Source organism: Vanacampus margaritifer, chromosome 1 (assembly GCF_051991255.1).
Source record: "Vanacampus margaritifer isolate UIUO_Vmar chromosome 1, RoL_Vmar_1.0, whole genome shotgun sequence".
Classification (NCBI taxonomy): domain Eukaryota; kingdom Metazoa; phylum Chordata; class Actinopteri; order Syngnathiformes; family Syngnathidae; genus Vanacampus; species Vanacampus margaritifer.
In genome coordinates this window covers 21268972-21290504 of record NC_135432.1, presented here as the reverse complement: position 1 = coordinate 21290504, position 21533 = coordinate 21268972, and the positions used below count along the sequence as shown (strand labels likewise).

The window sequence follows — 21533 nt, the reverse complement described above, 5'->3', positions numbered from 1 at the left end:
CAAAAAAACGCTCTGTTCAAAACAGCCTGTTTTAGGGGTGTGTCACTTTTATGTAAATAGCTGCACCAGGCCACGCCTAGGACATACCCTTCTCTCTCTCGAAGGGGCAGTGATTTCGGTCATGGTAGCCATTGGTGATGGGCATGACAGTTCTTTTAAGTGAACTGAATCTTTCGAATCAGTTCATTAAAAAGAACCGTTCAAAAGATTCGTTCATCGAATCGTTCTTCTACACAACCCCCAACTAAAAATACACCAGTACAATGATCGAAGGTGCACATCTCTTATTAGAAAGGATAGGAAGGAAGGCTAAATCAAAAACGTTAAACTTACATCTTTCCTGTTTGCAGTCGTGTCACACTGTTGAGACCGATCCATTATGTTTAAACGTGTTGCAAATCCAGTTCTGAACAGGCTTTCACTAACAAAACAGTCCTTTGATAAATGATGTCAGTACACGTCCTTCAAAAATAAAAGTAATCCACTGTCTTCTCAAAGACTAGGGACAAAGGAAGCAACCACTTTTTCCTGATCATTGTTTTCCCTCTCCACGGAGCATTTGCAGGGGAAGAAAAAGAAAGGAGCAGCCAGCTTCTCAAATTTCAGTGGGCGTGACAAACCTTTACCAGAGGCGGTGCCACTAACCCGAGAGGGCTGGGTCGAGTGCACTTTCGTGTCTTTTTGACGTCACTAAGTCACAGAAAATTAATCTGCCCATTTGAAGCACACATTTACAAAAGAGGAGAAAGCTAAAGAAGTCGCGGACGGATTTTTTTCATACCTGGTTGGATTGTAGACAGGTCGGGATGCATATTATTGATAGAAAACCCCACTAAAGAGCATTTTCATACTATGGGACCTTTAATATTTGTTCTTGTTTTGTTTTTTATTTTCTGCCTCTACCGCGAAAATTCCACTGTGTATGACATACAGTTATACCAATATACTAATGATATATAATATACCAATAAATTTTCTCTTGTAAGGTATATCTACGGGTGCTACTCAAAGATTCGTCTTTATCATGTCGTCAGACCAATCAATAACCAAGTGAGAAAAAAAACATCAGGAAAATGCATGTATTTAAATAATACAAATAATGTACAGTAATTTCTGGACTATAAGCCGCAATTTTTTCCACTTGCATTCGACCCTGCGGCTAATACAAAGGTGCGGCTTATCCATCAGCTCACAAGGGGGCGCACTACAAAGGAAGCGCAAGAGCGTCAGGCAGAGCAAAACCAACAAAGTGAGCCCAAATACAGTAAGAGAGACAGAACGAGAGTGAGACAATTTCCGGCCTCAATATGGAAAAGAAAATAGTGGGAACCCGGTGCGGTAACATTAAAACACCTGCGGTTTACAATCAGGTGCGGCTTATGTGTAACAAACTCGAGTATTCCCCAAATTTAGCTGGCGCGGCTTATAGTCAGATGCACCTTATAGTCCAGAAATTACTGTATTTGCGGGGGAAATGTAAACCTTACCTCTGTGAGTAACAATTCATAATATTGAGAAGATATACTCTGAATGGTGAACACTGAAGTTTGCTCTTTGCGAGGCTCTCATTACTCCATATGGGGATCCAAGCACAAAACATGCATTGATTTGATAACAGTGTGTTTTCTGTAAAAGTGGCAACATAAGATGGCTACCCTCTAGCTTCAGCTGCAAGGGTCCTATTGACAGTCCATTCATATATACAGTAGGTCCATGGACGGAAAGCAGAAGTCCGTTGTGTGAGTGTGTGGGTGGAAGTTCTGCCTACACAACATCCAACCATAAAACGAACAGCAGCCGTGTTATATTTGTGATTGAGAGTTAGCAGCGGGAGAGTGTTACTGATAATTTGACTCATGATAGGTTTGCCGAACGAGGACTCAACACGTCATCAAAACTTACAGAATCCGTATCAACAGCTCAGCGGAACATCGTTATACTTATCTACAACTGCCAGTTTGTATTGTCACTGCATGGATCCGGCCGTGTTGGGTTCAGTAAACACAGAAGCGCTAACGGCTACATCAGCAGCACATTTTCCTACCAGCACAACTCCACAAAAGTGTCAGCATACGCTTTGCCACATGCAGTTGAATGTTCATATTTTTACATCAGATTTAGTTAGTCATGAAAAATTGCTATTGGCTCAATCACTATCCACTGTGCATATTTACTAAACCTCAGCTACACACTGAAGTCATGTCACACGTCCACTATACACTCCATATGTGTCATTCACATCTCAACTACATGAGTACGAGTGTTAAATGTCAACTCCACAGTGAGTGGTGTTAGTCAGCATATTTCAGTGACGCTGCAAAAAAGTGCGCTTGTTTGCTTCACACTGACCTCTCTGCGCTGATGTACAGCGAGGGAACCGGGTTACAACGAACGCCGGCCACCTGCACGTGCGTTATCTCCTTAACCTGCAGGCCCAGGTTTTCCCCCTCGATGGTCACTCGAGTCCCCCCCTCGCGAGGTCCCGTCAGAGGAGCGATCTGCGGGATAAAACTTTTAATGGAGAGGCGGGTGCGGAGACGGAGCCTGAGTCGTCCGTGGGCGCTCTTACCTTGTTGATGCGCGGGTGGCTGCAGCGCACGTTGTGGCGTCCGTGGTGCATCCAGCTGTGTTCCGGCGCCGTGCAGTGCTGACGTAACACGCACTTCCTGCTTTCGGCGCACCAACCGCATTGGAAGGCAGTTGGCGCTTTCAGGCATTGGCCGCAGCTGGAGCGTTGAGCTTCGCACTTGTACAGCAACGCTGAGTACGAAACGCCACATAAACAAGGGAAGGGGAGGGGACAATTTTCACAAATTATTATATTTAAATACTACTCTGCATAGTGGCCAGTGAACTTATAGGATATAATAATAAAACTGTTAAAACACTAGGACAGCATTAACCACTTTTTTGGATGTATTTGATGTTAAGAAAAAACACTAGGAAGCTAAAATTTTCAGCAGATTGTCATACATAATATGTAGAAGTTCAAAATGGCACTATGCGGTAATTTCTAAATTATTGCAAATGGGAGAGAGAGATTTATACTATGTTTATTTATAAAATGCCAATTTTGGTCACATTGATTCCCATTATAAATCATAATTTTTTACATACAAAAAAAAAACAGGGATACATAAAAATTTCTGCTGTTATGATGTCTTGACTTTTTCAAGGCTGTAATTACGTCATTTGAATTTGAAATATTGAATTTTTAATATATATAAAATATGTAGCATAATTTTGCTCATAGCACAATATTGCTTTTATTGTCCATAGCGTAAAAAAATTAAATAAAAAAATAATAAACTATATGTGAATGGATAGGTCTGATGCCACTGAACATTTTGAGTAACTTGAAAGTAAAAATATATTGATAATTGACTTTGTAATCACAGTTCAAGAGCAGAGCCCATTTTGGGCTCAAATAACGCAAGTCTAGTACAAAAATAAATAAAAATACAACCCAAGGGTTAAGCAGCCAGATGTTCAATGGCTAAACCAAAAAAATCAGGAATATTGTTCTTGCCAGTAAGCTTGTTGCACACAAAATGGACAGTGAAAAGGTTTTTAATGATTAATCCATGTTTAGTCAAGAAATTTTGGGGTTAAAAGAAGATAGAAAGACAAAACATACTGTTAATTTTTTTTTCAATACAATTATAATGGCCGTCAATTATATGCAGATTTTTGTTATTCGTGGGACAGCCTAGTCCCTATCCCACTCCACTTTTTAATTACTTTTATCCTCAATGAAAGCACATAAATTATCTTTGTGTTTTTAAGCAAAACAAGTCATTCATGAACATCAGTTTGGACATAACGAAAGGTGACCAACAACTAGAGGGGATAGATTTGGAAAGTCAATTGTCACGCTACCTTTCATAGATACTGGCTTGTCAATGAAGAAGTCTCCATCCCAGACGATGTTGAAGTCCACCGGAAGGTCAGCTGCCTCCGTTCCCTCATACCAGTACTAAGCCATACAAGAACATGCAAATATGTCAACACATTAGCTCATGTCAGAGCACATAAGCACTTACATACACTGTACAAGAAGGGACAATTTAGTGACTTAGCTAGCAAGCTAGCATGCTACATGTTTTCAGAATGGGGGAGGAAAAATCAATACAAGTAACAGGAAAATGCGTTCTCCTTCCTGTTTTTTCGTTCTGGGGACTCTATTTGCACTTCAGCCCATCTCTTTGTACGATGATTCTGTGTGTGTGGGTGCCTAATGTTTCCATTACCATTAAAATCATCCAGCTGAGCCCACCGAACGGCCTCAGCACACGCGGACGCATACACATTCTCATGAGACTTGTTATAAGAGGCCAAGCGATGAGTTATCTCTAATCAGGATTTGTGGTTGTTGTGCTTTGGTACAAAATAAATTCGATTGTATTGGACGGATTTCAAGTGAACCTCACACGGCAGGAGGTTCAGGGCCCCCAGAACCAGGCTGAACCGCTACAAGAACTCATTCCTGCCGACATCCATCAAATTACTTAATAACCGACATTAACTAAGTGGTGCAATATATATATATATATAGGAGTGTGTGTGTATTATTTATTTATTTATTATATATTTATTTTATTTATTATTTATTTATTTTATTTATCTCTCTATTCTGTTGTTTTTCTTACTGTAAACTACTGCTGCACTTCTTATTTAATTTAGATTTTATCTCTTTCTATTCTGTTGTTTTTTCCTTACTGTAAACTGCAGCTGGACGGAGTCCAGGAAAAAGTTCCCCACGGGGAAAATAAAAGTATATCGTATCGTATCGTATCGTATCGTATCGTATCGTATGATTAAACTCCAACAAAAATACACAGACATGTCACAAACATACAATGGGCTACTTGAAAAATAAATGTTGATTGAGTCAGGAATATGCCAGCAATGTCAGTATTGTGGTTTTATTGGACTAAATGCTCAATTTCCTCCTCATTTAAAACACCCCCACGCACACACATCTACTCAACTGGTTTGCTGACACAAGGACAAATGAAGGTCATTGTGCTGAGAAGACGACTGTGTGTCTCAGTCAGAGGCGAAGCAGGCTGGGCAAGACAGTGGGGGATGCGGGGCGTTTTACTGGAACATTTTCCAGTTAGTAGGGCTTGTGAGGGGGAGGCGGGGGAGATATTGATATTGCAGCATATTAACCAACATCTTTGGGTCATCTTTTTTTATTTCAAAAATCTCCAAAGGCTTGTCTTTCTTGTTTGGGCTCCATGTGCAGAAGCTGTTTTGATGGATGTATTGCTTCATTTGCGAGCTTGTCGCCACATATTATGCAGAGCGGGTTTTGTGCGTTTGAGTCAACTAGCAATAAACATACCTGAAGTTGGACTGCTGATATTGTCTGATACTGTCTCATTATGTAGCCAGTTTCCCAGAAGCATGTTTGTTTTTTCACAAATTTTTGCCAGCTTCACCTGACTTTCAAAATAAAATATTCAGACTCTGATGTTCACTGAAATATTTTGGGGTTGGCCTTGTATCAGTCCGCCACCGAGTAATTGGGGAAACCTGGCATTTAGCATACTGCTTGTGAGTATTGAAACACCCGTCGTCTCAGGAAAGGTTTGTAACTTTCGAGCCCAATGGCCCCATTTTGATATTCACAATAAATTATTTAATAAGATGAATTAATGAGAAAAAAATGACAAAATGAATATAATAAATATTACAGGACTCAATAATTTAACACACACATTCTACTTGTAGAACTACAGGGCAACAAAATTAACAAGTAAACAATAACGATTAATATTGAATTGCAAATTTCCCCTTATATTATTTTATCTTTTATATTTAGTGTGTACAAAATAATCTTGTTTGTTTGCTTTTTCAGCAGGTGAATAGCTTGAATGATGTCACGTTATGCAAGCGGTAAAGAGTGACAGTTGGAAAGCGATAAGTAAGGGTATTGAAAGTGACGCACTTACCAAAGTCGGAGCTAGCAATATTTCCCCTATTACAAAAGGCGTGCCCATGAGAGGTAATTTCATGCCACCATTTTACAGTTGTCAAATTGGCAAAGTTCATGTCGTACCTCCTACCTATTATGTGCTAAGTTAGTATGTGATAACATATACTGTATGTATTCTGATTCATATGCAGATTCTGAATTTAACTAGCCAAATTGCTTAAAAAAAAAGAAGTAATCAGATTACTTTTTCAAGGTAACTGCGGCAATGCTGGTGCTGATTTATTTTGACAGTAAGACTTGGTAGCCAGCCAAGCATGCTGGGTAGCCTTACCGAAGTGTTCTGACACTGGATACAGGATGAGTTGAAGCGCACCGCCGGGATTCGCTGGACTTTCCCTTGGATATGGAAAACGCATTCGTAGTTCTTCTGGCCCGACTGAGGCTGCGGGAGGTTGCGCGCTCGCAACGTGATTGGACGAACCAGACCGGCTGGTACCAGGATGTCGGACGTGGGCAGGATCTGAGGACAGCCCTGTGGACGAAAAGCCACACAATCAGCAAGATGGCGGATGTTTTTAGCATTAGCATCCCCAGTGTTCATAAATGGTGGAAATGCATTATTTTTCTTGATTTATTTTGACAGCCTGCAAAAAATGGAATTTTGTATTATTAGCAATAGCATCGGCAGCTAACAGGTGGAAATGGATGTTTGTCGGAGAAAAAACACTAAGCCCTAAGCATGGGTTGTTGATTTTGTATTTTTTTTAATTAAAAATAAAATTCATACCTGACATTTTTTGTTGTTGTTTAATTGACAATTTGTGATGATCGATCCCATTGACATTTTGATTATTTTGTTCACTATCTTCCTGATTTCACATTTTCACGGCGTTTCATCTCAATGTGAGCACCTCAATTGTTAGTTTTGACTTTGTGTCCCAGGTGATGAACTCGTATACTGCCAGTTGAAAGGTCATGATCAAAAATCGTCAATAGGCGACAGATCTAAGCTTTGTGACTTTGACTGCAGGAAGCCTACACACACAGTATTTCTCAGAGGACGTTAAGCTTCGCGAACGAGCATCAGCGCAGTAATTAATTGCCTTGTGACTGACAGGAAGCCTGTTAGCACCACAGGAAGTGGACCAGAGCACAGCATGCTGCAGTGACTGTGGAGAAATGCTTTAAATGCTTTCAAGGGACACCTCACTTATTTGCACACATGCGGGGATAAAGACACACACTTTCCGCACCCACACATCAATCAATTCATCCATTTTCTATAGCACGTCCTTATTGACTTTTTGAGAAGTGCAGACACCCTGGACTGGTCGCCACTCAATTGCTGAACACATATGTATATACAAACAACACACTGGTACTAGTCGATGTTAGTGCACAGAGACAATGAGGCAGACATGCTAACCAGTAGTGCTGCTTTTTTTCAAGCATTCAAACATGGATTTATACAGAGTGCGCTCAGTGGAAGCAGCATTTTACCTGGGCTGTGCTGACACGTCCCTCCAGGAAGGAGCAGTCCTCCAGATTGTTGGTGCACATGTGACGATATTTGCACCAATGACAAGGAAACATGCTGCCCACACAGGAAGTACACCTGCAAAGAGGAAGTAAAGACAGGTGGCGGGGTTAAAGACAAAGAAGACAACGACAGAGGGGCGGACTGGACGTCAGGCTTACGAGTTGAGCACGGAGCAGTTGTAGAAGGTGAAGTTGGTGCTGATGAAGGTGCGACTGGTCTCGCTGGATCGAAGACTGAGTTGGACGTCTCGTTTCTCTCCTGCCGAGACAACACCACGCATTATCGCATGTGACCAGTGCATATTTGCGTGTGTGAGGGGCCGTCAGGAACATCATTCAGGATTACTGAAATGCTCTCACACAAACAATGGAAACACTCTCACACACAACTGAAATGCTCTAACACATTACTGAAATTCTCTCACACAAATAAGCAAAACATTATCACACAATATTAAAATGCTCTCATACATCAAGTGAAACACTCTCACACATTACTGAAATTCTCTCACATTATTAAGCAAAATATTTTCACACAATATTAAAATGATCTCACATATCAAGTGAAACACGCTGACAAACTGCTGAAATGCTTGCACACGCTACTGACTCTCACACACTGCAAGAAAACTCTTAAACACACTCCTGAAATACTCTCTCACTAACGAAATGCTATCACACTATTGAAACAAAACACTCTCACACACACTACTGAATGGATCTCACATGTACACTACTAAAACACTGTCTCAAACTACTGAAACAGACTCACACTACTGAAATGCTATCACCCTATTCAAACATTCACACCCATAACTGTAAAGCTTTTAGGCATACTACTGACGCACACACACGCACACAAACACTACTGAATTAATCTCACAAACACTGCTGAAACACTGTCACACACTACCAAAACACACTCACTAATGAAAGGTTCTCACACAATCAAAACAAATACTCTCAAAAAATGCTGAAACACTCTCATCTGCAACTGAAATGCACTCAAACACTGCAAGGCTCTGAAACTACTGAAACTCTCCAAAAAAAAAACTCCTGAAAGACTGTCACACGCGATACTGAAACACTCTCACAAACTACTAAAATGCTCTCATACAATCAAGTGAAACACTCTCACACACTACTAAAAGACTCTCACAATCTACTGAAACACTGTCACATGCAATACTAAAGCACTCACACAAACAATGGAAACACTTTCACACTCACCACTGAAACACTCTCATATACTAATGAAAATTAGTATAACGTTTCAGTAGCGTGTGTGAGAGGTCATCCAGAATGTTGTCCCTGATGGCTCCTCGTGTGTGTATGTGTGTCTGTGTGCGTATGTGTCACCGTAGGAATGTGGCGGCAGGTCTCTGAGCGTGGGTGACATGCACGTCACCTGACCGTCTGCCCCGACCTCTGCCGGGGTTTCGCTGATGTCCTCAAAGACGCAGGACACGCCTCCTGACAACGCGGGCACGTGGTGGACTCGTACGCTCAGCTGCACACAGACAACATTGAAATCTGTGATGTCATCGACCCGAGGAGCCCGAATGCAACAAGACGCACAGACATCATACAGTATATACGTAGATGTCGCTTTAATCACGGAAGGATTTGTTTGAAGCAGAATCAGGACCATCAGAATTCAGTAAAATGGATAACTGTTTAATAAATCAGTGAATGAATGAGAGGCGTTCGGTAGATTGTCACTTTCTGAACTAGTTTACAGGAAAGATTTGCCACATCGAATGTGTTTGATGCACCGGTATATCGCAGACACAGGCCAAACTGCACAAGGCATGTTTGATGTCTATGATGGGACGTACCTGCGTTGCTGGGGCGGTGACGGACATGTTGCTGGGGGTAACGGAGATGTTGACACACTGGTCCAGCTTTGTGTTGAAATGCTGAGGCTCCTGCCACTTCTCACATGCTTCCTGTCTGGAACATCTAGTGGGGTCACATGACATGGTTATCATTTCCGGCCATTTTTAATGGAAAATGCATATGAAATGATTCAGTGATTTTTGAAGAACTTCTTGTTTTAGTTTTTTTTGTTTTTTTATATTTCAAAAATTTAGGAATTCTTATTTGTGGCAGAGCTCGATGCTTATCCTCTGCGAATAGCAGGGGTTCACCACATTTCCAGGGTCCATATTTAAATGAACTCCTCTAACTAGTGACTCAGCACAACTGCTAGATTTTCATTCACACTCTTCCACAATATCCATAGCTTTTTGCAGAAGAGCACACATCAGCAAGGTTGCAGTGTTGTATGCATGATCATATTATTAAGTGATAGCAAACGCACTGAAGCCTGAATGAGTGCAGCCATTTTTCTTCCTGAGCAAAGAGAAGGGCTCTTTAATTTTGAAGGCCAACTTGATTGATGTTACAGCAAAGAGGAAATGTCTCCACCTGGACTCTCAACATCAAAGAGGCCCACAAACTGTGTGTGCAAGTCAGTGTGTGTGCGTGTGTTCCCATGTGGCTTCATTAATGTTTCTATAAATGCCCTTCACTCACACATGCACGGCAGAACATCTGAGCTAATCAGAAGCGAGCATCAGTTCTTTGCAGAAAATTCAGCATCGGCACAATTCTCATCTTTTTACATACAGGCTTTTTTCATGGAAACTGCATGACTTTTTTTTTGCATTAAGTTTTTTAAAAAATAATCATTTAAAAATTTAATTAAATCAGATTTTAGAGGAAAGTGCAATAAATAGAAAATTACAGGACACTTGATATGAATGATTTGTTTGTTTTACCCAAGCCTACTAACGCATTCAAACCCAAAAAAGTGTAAATACATTTTTTAACACTTTGTCCTTCACTCCCAAAAAATGTACAGAAGGCTTTGATGCAGCTTAAAGAGGTGGCTTAAAGCAATGGTGGTTATTACAAAAACAGCCAGCAGGTGGCAGCAGAGTATAAGAGAGCAACCAGGGCTATGTTGCAACAAGCTCTTTTTGACAGTGTTTTCACCAGGAATGCGAATATTGATGAAACGTAGCTATATTCTAATGTTAATTGCTGCAAAACGGAAACTTTTTTTCCCTGATGAAAGAAGAGACTGTAATCTTTCTTTTGGTAGGTTCCATGTTTTTTATAGCAATAGAACACAATATTCTGTGGGCCTTGCAAAATCAGTCAAAATCCAGTATAACAGCCGGGAGCAAAGTGAAAATGGCTAGGAGTGAATGAATTAAAGATGCAAATAAAATTGGTGGTGACTAAATGCAATCTTTTTAGATTATATGAACAAAAAGAGCATTTGCCTAATCATTTAGAAATAGTAAGAAATCATAGTGTATGTCTTACTTGTTGTAAAGGACACACCAGCCACAGTGAGGGTCTCCTGAAGATAAACAGCCTGAACAAGATTGATACTGCTCACATTTCTCCACAGGAAGTCTGGTCACCTGAAACGACAACATGGCCGAACATGTCAGACGCGTGGACATGTGTGACTGTGCCTTATTGCGTGTGCATGCAAACCTGTCTGTCACTGAGCAGGTAGATGTAGAGGTGGTCCGGACTGAACATCATGTCTCTCAATATGGGCTTTCCTTCCACCACGGTTACACTCTCGTACAGCAAAGCATTGTGGGATGGCGGCGGGAGTCCATCTACACGGATCTTAAACACACACACACACACACATATATTGAGGAATTTAATGACCAGTCCGCTGTTTACTTACAATATGTGCACTGACAATGACTGGTGACCAGTCCAGGGTGAGCCTTGCCTTATATCTAAAGAGGGGTACACACATGCTAATCATCAGGCCTAATTTCAAATATTTTTAAAAAATACATATTTTTCTTTTTTTATTTATAAGTATTTTCCCTCCCCCATCTGCTTGGAAATCACAAATGTTAAACTTATTTAATAGTTCCATTGTCATGTCCATCAAGCCATTCACCACAACAGCAAACGCAATAATGAAGTTACAGTATCAAACAAGATAACAGCTAGCATAGCCAAGTTCTTATAGCCTCTTCTACTATTACTACTTCTACTTTGTACAACTACTACTATTGCTATCGCTATCTATACAACTGCCACTAACACTACTAAAACCAATAGTATGCTTTCATCTTCTTTGTGATTTGTGTCAGCCTGAATGCCCTGCGGCACTGTTCTGCCTCTCACAGGTCAGTCTGGGTACTACAACAAACATGGTACCGATAATTGAAGTGTGTGGTGTTTGGTAATGTGTTGGCTCTCTCATTTAAAAAAAAAAATCGGTTGGCATGTTAAAATCAGGGTGTGTAGTCAAGAAATAAAAATGTGCTTTCTTATTTTTTTTAAATAAAATCCATGAATGATAATTTGTATTTTATGTAGCATTACAAATGTAATTGTAGTCAGACAACTGTGGCATAAATATTGTAATAGAAGGTGGTCTAATAAATTTGCTAAGTATGTTTTGTGTATGCACTGTCTATATACATATAGGGAATGGTGTCTTCTTTTTGAATAGTGAGAAAGTTGGACTTTTACAAGAAAAAAAGGGGAGAAGCGATCTTCACTCACTTATCAGTCATCTCACAACTTTTAACTGTAAAATATATTGAATTGTTCAACACTGCTATTGTTTTTCTTTTACTGTTGTTAAAATGTGCATGCATATTTTTATAGTAACAGCTTTTTCCCCTTTAGGAGTGTTGTTATTTATTGTTCTATAAGGTGCTTTTATGTGGAACTGCCATCATTTTTGTATGTATAGCACGTGTCTGTCAGTGTGTATAAGGACATCACACATCGACGCCACAGTACAGTAAAATGAACCGTGGTACTGATGTCTTCCACACTCGAAAGCTTGGCTCTTCTGAGTGTGACCCAAAAAAACAAGACTGATGAGGGTGAGGGGTGTGGGCTGTGTGTCAGGTGGGGGTTAGTGTGGTGGGCTGAAAAGAGAGAAGCAGGTAAGGAGAGAGAGTGAGACTGTGTAGTTGTCAGTGTGTTAATGAGCTGTCTGCTTGTTGTGCATTTGGTCCTAATTTGAGCTGATGAGCCCCCCCCCCCCTCTCACACACACACACACACACACACACACACACACACACACACACACACACAGAACAGTATGGAAGAAGAGGAGGAAGGGGCTTGAAAGTAGGACACTGCAGCCGACAAGAACGATACACACTCATGCTCACACATACACACAAATGCGCACACTCACAACACACAAACGAACAAAACCACAACAACATTGCTAGTGGCAAACATGCAGATGTTGTTTAAATTTCACAAGGCAGCTGACATGACACTGGAGTCGCCACCCGATACCCCCCCCCCCCCTCCCCCCAGTACGACCCATGCAAGAAGAAGAAAGGAGTGATTCAGGAAGAGGTGACCTTTCACCTGTGACTGTGACTCAAACCCTAAACACACACGCTCAAAACCGCGCACACACTGACACATGAACTTTAACCCCTAACCTCCAAGACAATCTGGGCGAGTGTGTGAGCATGTGCGGCCTCCATCTTATGTGTTTTGAAGTCACTACCCCCCGAGACCCTCACAAGGGTTCCATCCGAATTGCATATGTATATTTGTGTGCGTGTGAGTATGTCTGGGCCAGTGATTACGTTCAGACCCCCCCCCCCCCCCCACACACACACACACACACTTGCACACACAAACACATCATCGTGGGGACATCTCATTGACATGATGCATTTCCTAGCCCCTTCCTAACCCCAACCATCAAAAATGATTGCCTACCCCCATTCCTTACCCTAACCTTAGCCGTAACCCAATTCAAAGCTAAACTCTAAAACCAAGTATTGACCCTCAAAAAGAGGTCTGAACTTGTGGGGACCACCAAAATGTCCCCACAATTTCAAGTCGGTCCCCACAATGGTAGTTAAACCTGGAAAAAATATGCGTGTATGGGCCCCACAATGTAGCAAAGGCACACACGTGACCTCAAGGCTCAATGGTGAGGGAGACACAGCGTGTGCGTGCGTGTACACTGTACAGCATATAAGTCGAAGGTCGTAAAACAGTTAGCTTTTATAAACATACTACAATTTTATAAAGATACTAAAATTAAGTTGCATTTTGAGTTAAAGATGAGAAAATGTGTTTATTTTTTCAAGTTTCATGTTAATAATCCATTCCAGCGCCCTAACAAACACTATAAAAAATGTTGTAATAATGTTTGTTGTGCCGTGTTATTACCCCAAAATCAATGCTAGTTTTGTTAGCCTGCCTATGGTAATTTGCATTGCACATTAGCATTTGCGGACTATTGTTAGACAAAGTTCATGTGATTTGGTTCAATATACAACATATCATACAACTCTTTGTTTTAGCTTTTAGCTAAGTTTTAGCTTTAAAGTAAATTTGAACTAGGCTTGACAATAAATACCTTGAAGCAAAAAAATTATAATCTTGAAAAACTCATAAGTCTGCTCACTCGTAAGTCTTGGTGCCATATTTTTGTGGGAAAGAAAAAGTCATAACCTCATGAGAATGAATTCAGTGAAAGAAAAAAAAAATCATAATATTCTGAAAGTAAACTTGCATTTTTTCCTCCCCACAAAATCAAGAAAAAACATCTGTTACTTTTTTTTCTCAAGAAAAAACATTGGGAGAGAAAAAACGATTCATATTACCGGGAGTGCTACTGCATAAATCAATTGACAGCAGAGGTTTTAAACGCCATTTTTTTCCACAGTCGAATGCACAAGTACTTACATATAGATATGTCTGTTAATTCTCTATCGAAATTTTAAAAAATAACACATCGTTCACGGTTGTCATGATGACCACAAAAGAAAAACATGGCTGGATATAAACAAGGAATTTTGTGTGTGCATTTTGCTGACACACACACTACACATTGTTCATTGAGCCATCAGAGCCTCAGGGAGGAAGACGAGAAGGAGGAAGGCCAGTGAGGGGTGACATGAGGGGGGGACTGTTAAGCTTATTAGCTCATTCCCATCCCCCTAACACACACACACACACTAACACACACACACACACACGCACACACACACACACACACACACACACGCACACACAATGGATAATAGCAAGACCACCAACTGATGCTTGCCACCCTCCAGTCACACAACAAATATGAAATTTTTGCTCGTTTTCTTCCAACTTCCTTCAGTAAGCAGCAAGCACTTTATTCTAGTAACGCTCAAATGGCCACACCACCTTTTGTGAAGTTGTTTTGTCATCTGCATGTAACACATGACTACCGTGAGAAAGCTGCCAATTCAACCCTCCTGTTATGTCGCGGGGTAAATATTATGAAACGAGAAAAATTAACGGCCCTCACACTTCTTTTTTTCCACAGTAAAGTATGAGCCACAGGAATTCTCCAAATATGGCTGTTTCAAATTAAAATGGCTGACTTCCTGCTTAATATTGTACATGGATCCTAAAGACTTGTTCGTTTTGATAAACATGTCTGTCATGTCTGGGAAGATCTGACTTTGATTGAGGGCCCTGAGTGGGTTCCCGCCCTTCCGCGGGTTGACCAATCTGGGCCCTCAGCCACTTGTGCCTGGCCCCAGGTGTGGCTAGTTACCCAATTAGCGTGGGTGTATTTAGTTCCCGGGTGGTGATCAGTCCGTGTGGGATCATTGCCGCTTGTCACGGTCACCCCCGGAGTTCTGTCTGTCATTTTGATTTTGTATTGTTTCAGTTCCTTGCTTATTTTATGCTAACCAGTTCCTCGGTTAGTGTTTTCTGTAAAATAAAGCACGCCAGTCTCGCCTGCACTCCTGCTGTGGTTCTCCTGCCTCCCTGCATTTTGGGTCCTCCACCTCACACGCCGACAGACATCACGCTGCTCCGTGACCACACCGTGACAATGTCACCCAATTTTGTGTCCATACAGTCGTGTAGTTGGTATGCAAAAAAATTTCTAGCCTTCTTTCTACTGGGTACTTTTGAGCCCTTGTGTAGGCGACCGCTTAAATGTATAAATTTTCACCAAGACACGCAAACTTGCGAACATGTGTGAGTTTTCGGGAATGTTGAGACCGGCAAAAAAAAGTCAACCTGGCAGCCACCGTTGTCACCTCACCATCATGTCAGAATTACTATGGTAACATAAGGAGAGACAGAACATGGTCCAATGTGAAGAGTCTTCACTGACACATCCACTAATTCTTCCATCGTCTCCATGGCAACAGCATAATAATTAATCCTCAGTGTTTGTGCCAGTGTGTGTGTTTCAGCAGGGAATTCTAGGAACGCTAAGTAATACACTTACTGGGACACCATCTCTTACAAACACACACACAATGGGAACAGGAAACACAATGTTGGACACAAAGAAGTTTTTGTCAAAAATACAGACACACACACACACACACACACACACACACACGCTCACCGGCTTCCGTCATAACCATGATAACAACAATCCCATTCATCCATCCATACATTTCTATAGTGCTCATTAGGAGCCTATCCCAGCTGGGTTTGTGCAAGAGGGTTTATGTTGGAATGGTTGCCAGTCAATGGCAGGGCACATATTGATAAGTAATGGATTGGTCGCCAAGTAATGCCATGGCAAATATAGACAAATAACAGATTAGTCACCTGTCAAAGTCATGACAAACAAGCAGTCCAACTCACAGTCCTACCTATGGACAATTTCTTTATTTTCAATGAGGCTAACATGTTTTAGAATGTGGGAGGGGGAAAAACACAGGAACAACATGCAAACTCAACACAGGAAAGTTGGAGAACATCAGAACTGTGAGATAAAAATGAGCGACTCGTCCATCAGGCTCTATCACTTTTCTGTGAATGTTTACGGGTTGAGACTGCGACCAATATGCTCGCCAATGCAGTCAACTTTTAAGCATGTGCTGGTAAACATTTCATACTCGTGTGTTAAAGGCTCCCTTTGCAGTCTCAGTGTTTAAAATGTGGTTGAAAGTCACCATCTTTTTCACTATTTCAGCCAATCTCCTCCTCCTGTACGCTCCAATTGCAACCAGACAGCACCATATCGTTATCTATGGGTGCGTTCGGAATATACTCCGACCACGCTCTGCTTCATTCCAACCATACGGAAACTCAAAGGGTTTTTCAAATATATATATATATATTTATTTATTTATTTATTTTTGTGTAGAATGCACATTAATCAGAGTAAAACGCATCATTGTTTGCAGTATACCTCATCTTATGAGACAAGACCAAATTTGGTCTTGCTCCCTCTCTCTTTTGTGCGTAACTGCGGTCTCTCTGCTCCTCAAGAAGGAGGGAAAAAAGTTAATTGGAGATAATTAACTTCAAAAGGCGGCTCCTTTACTCAACTCTACAATCAGCCAATCGTATTGTACCCTGCTTAGATGTCCCCTCAATAAAAAGACAAGAAGGGTTCATTACCAGTATTAGCAGTTATTAAAACATCACATTTTTAAACACGGTAAACCTTCAAACCGGCCTAGTCATAACATAGGATTCGTTTGGAACTGAATGAGAGGGGAACGTGCTCTGCCTCTCTGAACGACCCTTTTTATTTGGGTTAGACACCACCCGCCGCAAAATGTTTAGCTGGCTGCTGCTTCCAGATTGGATGCGTGCAGTCGCGTATACGCAAACCACATATACGCATCGCAGAACGAAATGAGAGGAAGCGTTTTGCTAATTAGAAATCAATGAAACCATTTATTTCATTTTATTTATTTATTTTTTTTTTTTTTAACAAAGAGGTGGATAGTAATGATGGTGAGGAAAATGTGCGAATCAGATGGTAGTGATGATGAAAAGGACAGGGAGACATAACGGCCAAGAGAGCACGTGAAGAAAAAAAAGTACTGCTCGATTGCAGTATGCCATATTTTATGTTTATTATCTGTTGCAGGCCAGTTCAAAGCTTGTTACAGCTTGTTGTTGTCAGAATTAGGTTTGATATTAGAGCATGACTTCATACTGATACTAGAGGCTCCATTATAGCAGTTGACCCTTCTCATTTGAACAAAATAAAATTCACATAAAAGCAAAGCCTGTGTTTTTTGTTTTATCAGCCAGTGCTTGTTGTATACAAAGTTTTAGTTCCAGTAAAATATTTTGCAAATACCATATCTTGAGTCAAAGTCAAGTTTTAAGTCATATAACAAAACTTTTACGACAACTTTACATCCATCAGCAAATATGATCATGCTGTACTTCCTGGAAAAAAAAGGTTGCGACCAACTGAAAAAGTTGGTCATACAAGTGCTTACCAGTGTAAAAATTAACATCGAGCCCTGATGTCATAATTCAAGTAAAAAAAAAAAGAGCTTTTTTCTGTGCTTCCACGCTAGGCTAGTCTAACCGCTAGCTTTATTGGCCCTGCGGCACAAGGGAGCTGCCAGGCTAGTAGCATGCTACATTAGCGCGGTGACGCCATCCGCGATACTAGCGTGTGGCAGGCACACACTGGGTTTCCTCCCATGTTCACATTTAGACTGGGTGTGTCAGCCCGCTGACCACACACACACACACGCACACACACACACACACACACACACACACACACACACACATTCGCACACACCATGAAATGCTTAGTTTTCTATTCAGACCACACACACTTTTATGGCAGTGTGTGTTTGTATGCGTGTCCTTGGGGACGATGTTTATGGATTATAAAAAATGCTGTAGAAGGACAGAGAGAGCGATGGAATGAGCCATGAGGATGAAAAGAACGCATGTGAATGTGTGTGTGTGTGTGTACTGCATATATGTTTTTATGACAGACATTTAATGCTAGCAAGGGCACATAAAAACACAAAAACATACCCACACTCTTGGGTAAACATTTGTTAGCAACCACCAACTTTCCGGCACATGTCATGAGGATGCGTGTTTGTAGTCACATGACCATGACAGTCACATCATAATGCTGGTGTTTTACATCAGTCAACCAAGAAATACATGAAATATTTCACCCAAGTTGCCCTTCGCAAACTCAAATGTGTGTGTGTTTGTGCGTGTGTGGTCAGTACGACGGGTGTTTGTGCGAGCATGTGTGTGCGCGTTGTCAGTACAGCGTGTCTCCTCTCTACCCTGTGCTGTTTGTTTTGAAAAGATGAGTGTGCACAAACACATGCACACTCGCACAAACACACACAATCTCTCAGAGCCAATCAGCTGACAGCAGAGTACAAGTCCTCTCACTATCTGTCCATCAAATACTGTACATGTACTCTATTGCATTCAATTTGCGCACGCACACAATCACCTCTTGTAGATTTTTCAAACATCGGGTGTGGATGAGCAACATGAGGTTTGATTTTCCACTTAGCACATTGAGTTCCTCCAAATATTGACTTAGTTCACAGGCATATTACGTTCCCCTTCATCTAACCATTAGAGTGGATTTTAAACCGATAAGGGCCAAAACATGCCTTAACAGATGTGCTGCGACGATATATTGTGGCAGTTTTAATATCGCGATATCACGATATAGCCGTTATCGTTACATCCCTAGGAAAAACCCTGATAGTATAAATCATGTCCTTGCATCAAAATTATAATCCCTCAAAAAAGCACTCACCTTCTTCAGCTGGCCGCTGCGCGTCCCCACAAAAACCACCGTGTGCTCGCCGTACGTGTACGCCGCTACGGCGCCCATGCCCTCGGTGCGGTCCTCGAACAACGGACTTCCTTCGATGACACGCAGACCCCCCAGCGGCTGATTTAACACCAGACCACAGAAGTCGTCTCCGATCTGCTTCGGCTGGCAAAAAAAGAACACAAAAATTGTTTAATGATAGGTACTGGTCCTTAAACAGGAACATAAGATGTATAAGTGATACTTAAATATGATGTATACAAATAATTGCATGTCTGGAGTGCCTGCTGCTCACCCAGCAAGTAAATCTTTTGTACTTCCAAACAAGATCTTGAGACGCAAGTCCTTCTCTGCTGGCCTTAACACCATCCGAAGCACTGACCTACATTCTGTTAATTTAATAACTGCCCATTTAATTTTTAACTAGTTGTCACAGTATCAATAAAATTAAATAAAATACCACTATGCTTTCTAAGAATTGTTTGTTTGTTTTGGCTGGGTACATTTCCAGGCATTTGGATCATGGTAATCCAAAAAATGTAATCAAGGCAAATCCTTTTCTTTACTGAATTTGTGGTGGGGGGTTTCTTGTTTTCTGAAAACAGTTTAGGCTAAAGATTTAAAACATAAATGTGTTTATTTTTTAATGTAATTATAAAAAAAATATTACTAGTGTATTCACTACATTTCATACCATTTCTTTTGGGTACACTCCTTCAAGTACATATACGTCGATGATATATATATAAATATATATATTTTTTTTTTATTCAGATTTCAGCCTCTAATGTGCTTTCATGTCAATCTAATCTGCCCATGGCCTTCAGAATCAATAGTGTTGACCCAAGTAACTTAAAGCTAATTAGCAATGGGGCTATTTCTTCAACCAATCACATGTCAGCATTTCTCCATCGTGTAATTGGTTAGTCAGAGTAAAACTTGTTCCCACCATATTCAACTAGCAAAACATGTCTGTAACAATTTGCACACATTAATGCATTTAATAATCAGAATCTCTAGTGAGTGCGATGTTTTGGGTCTTAAAAAAAAAAGTTTTTGTCATGTTATATTGATAGATATTGATTCTGAACTGCTGCATAAGATGGACATGTCACAGTTGAGTGTTGGTATACCGTGTACTTGTATAATGGTTTCTATTATTGTGACATGACAGTGATATATTAATGTGGATTAAGGCAGGTAAATCCCCACTGAAGGCCCAGGTACCAACACACCATTTTATTTCAGCTAGGCTGGTCAAAAAGCTTTCAAGTAACTGGACTGAGAAGCAATATTGCGTCAAAGATGTCATTTGGCAACCTGGTGTTTAAGTGCTGCCTCCTTGAGTGAAAACGTAACACCATAAAAACAGGCTCGTTATGTTGCAAGTTGATTTTGCCTCAAGAATGTCAGCAAGCTTTTATGATGGTAATTAGGATTTATTTTGTGTGTGAAAACAAATTGTGCACACCTGTAAGATTTTCAGTGAGCGTGGGGATGTAGTTTGATCAGATGTGACGTGACTCACTGTATGGATACAGGGCAGCTCCTTGTTGAGTAACCATGGCAACGAGAGGCGGCCTTCCCCACGGTAGCAGGAGCGAATCCTCTCTCTCATGGCCAGGTTGATGTCGTGCAGCGTGAACAGACACAGGAGTGTCTCTCTTGGGGGGTTCGAACGGTTCTTCTGACCCTGAACAACACACACACATGAGAGCGGCCAATTAAATGGAGCGACATCATCTGGAGGTGGAGCATGACCAAGGAAATCAATTACGGTATGCTTAGTTTGAACATTTACACTGTGTTTAATAGAGAGGGGGGGGGGGGGGGGGGGCTCTACTTGCTTGGTCAAGAATGGACCAACCCAACTTTTTGAGTTATTTAACCCAAAAAGTTGGGTCAAATGACTAACCGACAAAACAAGCCGAAAATCAATTATTATAAATGGTTTATAAAAAATAAAAAAAAGGTTAAATTAGTAACCCACAAATCAACCTAGTTTGCTGGTGTTGCTTTGTGGGTTATTAATTTGATCCAACTTTTTGTGTCGATTAAATAACCCACTTGAATTGGGTCAAAATAGAGCCGAGCCAACTTTTTGAGTTATTTAATCCAAAAAGTTGGCTCAAATTAAATTAATAACCCACAAAGCAAACCAATTTTTTACGGTTGTTTGTGGGTTATTCATTTCATCCAACTTTTTGGGTGAATTGAATAACAACCACAATTGAATTGCCTCGAAAATGATTGGAACCATCTTTTTGAGCTATTTAACCCAAAAGTTTGGTCAAATTAAATTAATAACCCACAAAGCACCCCACTTTTTTTTAGGTTGTTTGTGGGTCATTCATTTCAATGAACTTTTTGGGTGAATTGAATAACCCAGTTGAACTGCATAAAAAATGATTGGAACCAACGTTTTGAGCTGTTTAACCCAAAAGGTTGGGTCAAAATAAATTAATAACTCACAAAGAA

At 40.8% G+C, this 21533-nt stretch overlaps 1 protein-coding gene across 1 annotated transcript in view; it reads right to left on the bottom strand.

The window, feature by feature from the left end:
• plxna3 (plexin A3) overlaps nt 1–21533 on the bottom strand; it is a 47824-nt gene that overhangs the window by 13546 nt on the left and 12745 nt on the right. Inside the window, exons 5-16 of the mRNA XM_077582760.1 lie at nt 20584–20748; nt 19038–19220; nt 10997–11137; nt 10820–10920; nt 9322–9445; nt 8843–8993; nt 7643–7742; nt 7445–7559; nt 6276–6476; nt 3880–3976; nt 2570–2760; nt 2350–2498 (exon numbers count right to left, since the gene is read on the bottom strand). Coding sequence (XP_077438886.1) covers nt 2350–2498; nt 2570–2760; nt 3880–3976; nt 6276–6476; nt 7445–7559; nt 7643–7742; nt 8843–8993; nt 9322–9445; nt 10820–10920; nt 10997–11137; nt 19038–19220; nt 20584–20748 — 1718 coding nt within the window. The remainder of the gene's footprint in view (nt 1–2349; nt 2499–2569; nt 2761–3879; nt 3977–6275; nt 6477–7444; nt 7560–7642; nt 7743–8842; nt 8994–9321; nt 9446–10819; nt 10921–10996; nt 11138–19037; nt 19221–20583; nt 20749–21533) is intronic.